The sequence below is a fragment of the Apteryx rowi genome, unplaced genomic scaffold (genome assembly GCF_003343035.1).
Source record: "Apteryx rowi isolate R43461 unplaced genomic scaffold, aptRow1 scaffold_43, whole genome shotgun sequence".
NCBI classification, from domain to species: domain Eukaryota; kingdom Metazoa; phylum Chordata; class Aves; order Apterygiformes; family Apterygidae; genus Apteryx; species Apteryx rowi.
This window is the reverse complement of record NW_020450683.1, coordinates 341,449-347,664: the sequence shown is the minus strand read 5'-3', so window position 1 is coordinate 347,664 and position 6,216 is coordinate 341,449. Positions and strand designations below refer to the sequence as shown.

Below are 6,216 nucleotides of genomic sequence, written 5' to 3'. Positions count from 1 at the left end.
GTGCGCCTGGGGCTGCGGATCGGGGCGAAGCGCCGTCGCGGCTGCGCCGATGCCTCCGTTCTCGCGTGCTCTCTGCCTGCCTGCGGCTCCGCTGGCGCGAGATGGGCCGCATCCAGCTCGTCTTGCTATTTAGGATTTGTTCCCATGTCATGGGTAAATTGGAGATTAACCAGCAGCTTTTCAGGGTGCATGAAATAGACACCCACTTGCAGATCTCTCCTTGGGAAATAGCTCGAGGTCAAGAAGTCAAAAATCCAGTTTTCTCGTGTTTGACAGTTCAGAGGGAATAAAAGAGCCACAACCGCATCTACTGCCTGAGCCAGTACCGGTGCTTTAGCTGTCGTTACCTGGTGGGATGTCAGCAAGGAAAATTGTGATACATTGAAATTATCCCAATTATTAAATCAGTCAGGAAACACCTGTAATCAGCCCGCTGACTTGTCTGCTCTTCTCACCGTGGGCTGGAAAATTGGTCTCCTTAGCCCCGCTTTCCAGTTGCCTCGTTCTAGCACTATACGCAGGTTGCCTTGAAGGGGGACAGGACAGCAAATACTGGCAAATCTGGTACGTGCTCACTGAAAAGCATCGATTTTTTTTGTTGTTGGAATAAATCTTGTTTTTAAAAAGGAAAAAAAAAAAAAACCAAAAAGCCTCCAAATATCCCCGTCACACCTGTTCTCTGCTCTCCTTGCAGCTCTACTCGTTGCCTGATGGCTGCGGTGGGTAAGTACCGGGGCCGCTCACCGGCGGCGGTTTGGGCTGGTGTTTCCGCAGGGGCCAAAAGCGTTTCGGTGGGATTCCTCACTCGTTTCCTCCAGAGCAACTTCTCTCCGTTCTTTGACTGCTTTGTCCTCCCTGTTTGCCTCTGCTCAACCGGCTTGAAAACGCAAATTGCTTGAAGGTGCCCGCGCTTTTCAGCGGGAGCATAAAACCCGCCTTGTTTGCAAAGCGCCGGGAAAAGGCGAAAACAGCGGAAGAAAAACCTGACTTTAGCAGAGGCCCGGCTGAAGCAATTTGTCTTTTGAGGGAATCTCGCTACCGTAGCGAGTGAAAAAGCCCCGGGCGGTTGGTGTCGTGCCCATCGCAGCGCCGGCAGGTGTTTTGCGCGGTTGGTTTCGCTGTTGCTCAGATGCTGCTAGTTCCCCCTTTTTGGGCTTCAAGCAACAAGCAGAGAGAGACGGGTGAGGAACAGGAAGACGCGATTTGAAACCCGCGATCCTTCACAAGCAGGTGCCGGGGTAGTACCTGCAATTATTTTTACTTAGGAAAAACAACTGCCCAATCACTTTAATCGCCCCGCTGCTGCGGTGGGGACATCTGCTTCCTTCGGCGTGGAACGGCCCCGCGCTGGGATCGCTGGCTGATTCCTGTTTGCCGTTCCGTTTTTCTCCTCACATGCAGCTAAACACAAGGAAAGAGCGCCCGTGTTCCCAGCAGGATTTATTCGGCAATGCCTTCAACCTTGCAATCCCTTCCATGGAAACCGGCCTCCTCYGCCCGCAGCAGGGCTTCGCGTGGGTGCAAGAGTCCCGCAGCCCGGGGCGACTTCAGGACCAGCCCACGTCTACCCCAAGTCGGAGAGAGGAGAGAAGAAACACGGGCACGTGGCCCACCAGCGCACGGAGTCGGGAGACGCGGCTTCCTTCTCGGCTGCTCCGATTTATGACCGGGCGAGTTGGGTTTGGTCTGTTTTCTTCATCGTTTAGGAAAAATAGGTCATTTTGAATGCGCCGCCTGGCCGGGCTCTACCATCCTCGCCGCTTGGGAGACCTGCTGGCCTTCTGGAGGGGAACAGAAAAGGTAACACCAAAACCGGCCCCGACGTTAAACCTCGCAAGTATTTTTGAATAGGAAGAGGCCAAACGAGTGTCCGTGAGGGTAGAAATAGTCCCGGGCAAGAAGGGGGAGCTCCAACGGGGAGTAAAGGCGTTAGTGCCTCCGAGGTGTTAGTAAGTCTTAAACTTTGGGGGATGCTGTTGAACGTTTGTCCGGCTCGAGAAGGCGACCGACAGCCGCTGCTGCGCAGACAGCAAGGAGCCACCTCGACCTGCTTCACTCTGCAGGCAAACGCCCCAAAACGGGGGAAAAAAATGCTTTTTGAGTCCGGGGAACCAACCTTCCTTAATTATTACTGAAGACCACCATGGCCTGAAATGCAGTTTCCGCCTGAGCGCGGCACGGGTAAGAACGCAGAGGTGTTCACCGCTTTCATTTCTTTGCAAAGGCAAAATATTCCCGGTCCCCCAGGCTGGTTTTTCCGTGCTGCTCTCTCCCATTTAAAGCTGCGGTTGGCTGCGAGCGGGGGAAATCAGGGAGTGCGAGAACCTGGTTTATGTGCTTTGAGAAAGGAAACTCCTAGATCTTTCTGCAGTGGAGAAAAGGTGGAAGACGAGTCCTAAAGGCTTGAAATCCAGAAGGCAAATGTAAAAAAGAAAAAAAAAAGCCCTGCAGCTGGTGCAACCGGCAGTGATCGGAGGAGCTTTCCGCCTTCCTCCCCAGGCAGGATGCCGAGGCGCTGCCGTACAGCGGGCAACCCTTCGGCACGCTGTCCGGCGGCGTGTGCAAGGAGTCGAGCGCCGGAGCTGGATCTGACAGTCGCCAGGCGAGGGCTCCTGTGTGCTGCTGTGTGTGCGTCTGTGTGCGACTGTGCGCGGCTGTGCACGATTGTGCATGGCTGCGTGCAGCTCTCCCCGCCTTTCCAGGAGCCCTCGGACCAGGGGCAGGAGGAGCTGGAGGAAGCGGGAGGCTGCTCAGCCGATCGGGAGGAGCGGCCGCCTCGCGCTCGGCCGTCCCGGGGTGCAGCGTGGTGGTGGGGAGCTGAGAGACGGCCGCATTTGCAGGGAAGGACGGAGCTGGCGAGGGCTTCCCCACCTTCGGGGGCCGTTTGCCCTTCTCCTCCCATTTCCCTGTTGTCCCAGTCCGCGGTGTCCCCGTCCCCTGCGTCCCCATCAGCCCTGCCTCCTCCCTCGGTGCTGGCCGCGCTCCGGGAGCTCCCGTGGGGCGCGGGAGATGCGGGATGCCCTCCTTGCGTGTCCCGTGCCGGCGGCTTGGTGTCCCCCCGCCTAGGAAAACCCCGCTGGGCCGAGCCTCTGGCCGCCCCCCCGCAGCGTCCCCGCGTGTGGCAGCACTGCGGTGGCAGCCGGGGAGCCCTGAGGTCGTCCTGCCCGGCTGGGACACGGGGACCCTGCAGGGACCCCGCCGCAGCCCCCCGCTCCCCCCGGGTACGAGCAGGAGGTCCGAGCGCCCAGATCCCCCTTGGGCGATGCTCAACGCGTCGCTGGGCTGGAGCCCGGGTCCTTCCCAAAAGGAGGGCGGTGGTGCTGCGCGTGCCCGGCCGGAGCAGGGGACGGAGGCGGGGGGACGTGGGGACCCCTCCCCAAGGCTGCGGGCTGGCAGGAGGGGACGGGCCAGCCCGGGGCACAACGAGCTCGGCCCCGTCTCCATCCGCATGTCTGGGGGCAGCATCCTTGCAGGACGCGGGAGCACCCGGGGGGGGGGGGGTTAGCGCTGCTCCCGGAGCAGGATTTGGGCACGGCGTGTCCCCAGGGCCACGGCAGCAGCAGGGCTACATGCGTTTACGGGTGACATCCTTTATTGACAGACCAGCGTCCCTTCCCCTCCCGGCCGCCCCGGGCTGCTCGCAGCTGTCCGGCTGCTGTCAGAGACGAGCTGGGACACCGGCTGATCCTGATCCCGATCCCGACCCCATGCAAGGAGCTCCGGGCTGGCGAGGGGCCGAGACGCTGGCAGCCGCAAGCAGACAGCGGAGACACCGACACCAGCGAATCTTCGGCAACGAAGCTCTGGTCATCGGCCGGTTGCCTCCAGGGAAGACCAGAACGTGGGGAAAAGCAACGGGAAAGTCTCCTAGGGCTTCACGGGCAGGAAATCACAGGGAAGGCAGCAAAAAGCATCCTAGGAAGGAGCGAGCGTCATCTCTGGTTCAGCCTTGGGTGACGAGTGGGACATTCCCGCGTTGGACCTTGGGAGCTGCGGTCCCGAGAGCGCCGGGAGCATCTCCTGGCCGGGCCAAGCCGGGAGCGAGCAGAAACGCCACATGGGATGGGCTGAGCCGGTGGGCTGAGCGCCAGGGCTGCGGCGGGAGACGCCTCCAGCCGGCACGTGGCCTCCGGGAACCGCTCGGGGCCTCAGGAGAGACCCATGGGTGTAAGTGAGAGGCCGGCTGGAAATACAGGAAAAATACATCAAGTCGGGGCGACGCCGGCAGTGGGGAGCTGCGAAAGCCTTGGGGCAGAAAACAAGGCTGGTGCCGGCGGGGAGCTTTGCAGAGGAGGCAGCAGAAGTCCGGACGCCCCGAGCAAAGCCTCCAATGCTTCCCGGGAGTGGAGAAGAGCGGAGCCCCGGCCAGGTGGTGGGATGGGGCCATCGCCTCCCATCCAGCCCTTTGCCGCTGGATCTCTTCCCCTTCGCCGGGCCCGGATTTTGGCGCTGGAGACCGACAGCAGCTCTTGCTCTTGCCCTGTGTCCGGGCCGTGGCTCCGGCCCCCACGGAGAGCGGAGGAGCGATAATCCAATTGCTTCTGACTCGCTAGGAAAATAAGGGTATTAATAGCAGACGTGCCTCCAGATCGGAGCAGGGGGTGTGCAGACGAGAGCGCGAGCGCCAATTAAAGCAGAAATCGAGTCTCTCTTCTTTTCAGGGGCCTCGCTCTCCTCCTCCTCCCCTAATGAAGGCTCTTCCTCATTAAGGGCTTTTGCCTGCTGCCTTCCTCTAAAATGTCCTCTATCCGTATTCCCTCTTTCCGCTTCATTAGCTCCTTGCTCCAGTGCCTCTGAAGCCAGCTGCATACCCTCCTGAAGGAGCAGGAGAGGGAAAAACCCACCCTGGGCCACGGACGGATGCGAAACGTTGGATTAAGGGCTTGGGGGAGGGAGAAAAAAAAACCCCGGCGTGCAAATCGGTTTGCAAATCGGTGCAATCTCCTGCGAGTGGAAATCAAAAAACCCAGACCCCAGAAAGGAGCTGCCAGCGGCCGGGGGCAGCGGCGGCGGGGGGATCTCGCAGGGCCCCGGCTTCCTCCACCGCCAGGGTCGATACAAGCCCAGCAGCAGCACAGCACCATCGGCGGTACCGAATCCGCCCCGACGTCTCGCCGTCACCCCCTTGAAGCCCCTCCGCAAGCCCCACGGATGGGGCCGGGGACCCCGGGTGCCCCCTCCGAGCTGGGGACCGAGGCCCTTCCTCCGGGAATGCCTTAACGGCTCCCTGGCAAATTAGCCCCTTATCAACAAAAATGCCCGTTCAGGCTTATAATGAGCTGCCGCTCCATCCTGGGGGAATGCAAACAGCCCGACGAGGCCTCGCTGTTTTATTATAATGAATTTCTCCAGCAGTGGGAGAAAAAAACCATATTCCTGTGGCGTCCCTTAGCAATTGAGATCAGCCGCGGGGATATTTGATGCCAGCTCAGGAGGGAGGCCGGGGGGGACGCAGCTCCTTCGGCCCGCGTCACTCCCCAGCGGAGCCGGGGGTCTTGCAGGGCCCGAAACGCGGCCCGAAGGGGTTTTGCACGCAGGGGACGGCTGGATGGGGCCGTGCGGAGCCTCTCGGGGAGCTGCCACGGGGATTTTGGCATCGCCAGGGAGGCGGCAAGCTGAGGACGTTTAGAAAGGCTGCGAAGGCAAAATTGCAGCATCACCGACAGAGTCAGCAGGGTCCCCGCGAGGTTTAATCCGAACCGCCGCGGCCGGCCGGCCTGCAGGCTACCGGCCAGGCAGATCCCGCGGATGGTCCCTCCGTTGTCCCCGCGTCAGGCCGGCATCGCCCCGGCCCTCCTGGCCACGGGACGCGTCCAGTGCGATCGGGCCCCGACAGCCCGAGCTGCCTTTGCACCTGCGTTCGGCAACGGGGCCTTTGGGCTTAAACCCGGCGGAGGTTTAATCCGAGTGTGGTTTGCCAGGGATCGGCTTCGGAGCAGCCCTGCCTGGAGCTGGGGGATTTAACCCTCGGCTCCGGGGAGCGCGGGGTCATTTCTGAGCGCCCCAGTCCTCCCTTCGCGCACATGCATCTCTCCAGCGTCGCCTTTTCGGGGCGAGGAGCCAGAGGCTAAAGCCCGGAGCTTGCCGGAGGGGGAGACGGGGAGCCCACGCTGTCAACCCGGGGTTTGGCTAAAGGGCTCGGGGGCAAAACCAGGGTGTCTGTGAGTGGCTCCTTGGGGTGACTCTGTCCTGGGCTGCGTGGGGGTGTAGGGGGGT

General features: G+C 61.1%; 1 protein-coding gene across 1 annotated transcript; it reads left to right on the top strand.

Annotated features, from left to right (window-relative positions):
• Nucleotides 1-437: 437 nt before the first annotated feature.
• Nucleotides 438-4,819, top strand: LOC112971147 (dapper homolog 3-like). Its single transcript, XM_026076261.1, has 3 exons — nucleotides 438-564; nucleotides 695-3,450; nucleotides 4,776-4,819. Exons 2-3 carry the CDS (start codon nucleotides 2,505-2,507, stop codon nucleotides 4,817-4,819), a joined length of 990 nt encoding a protein of 329 aa, XP_025932046.1. The 5' UTR covers nucleotides 438-564; nucleotides 695-2,504.
• Nucleotides 4,820-6,216: the final 1,397 nt, after the last annotated feature.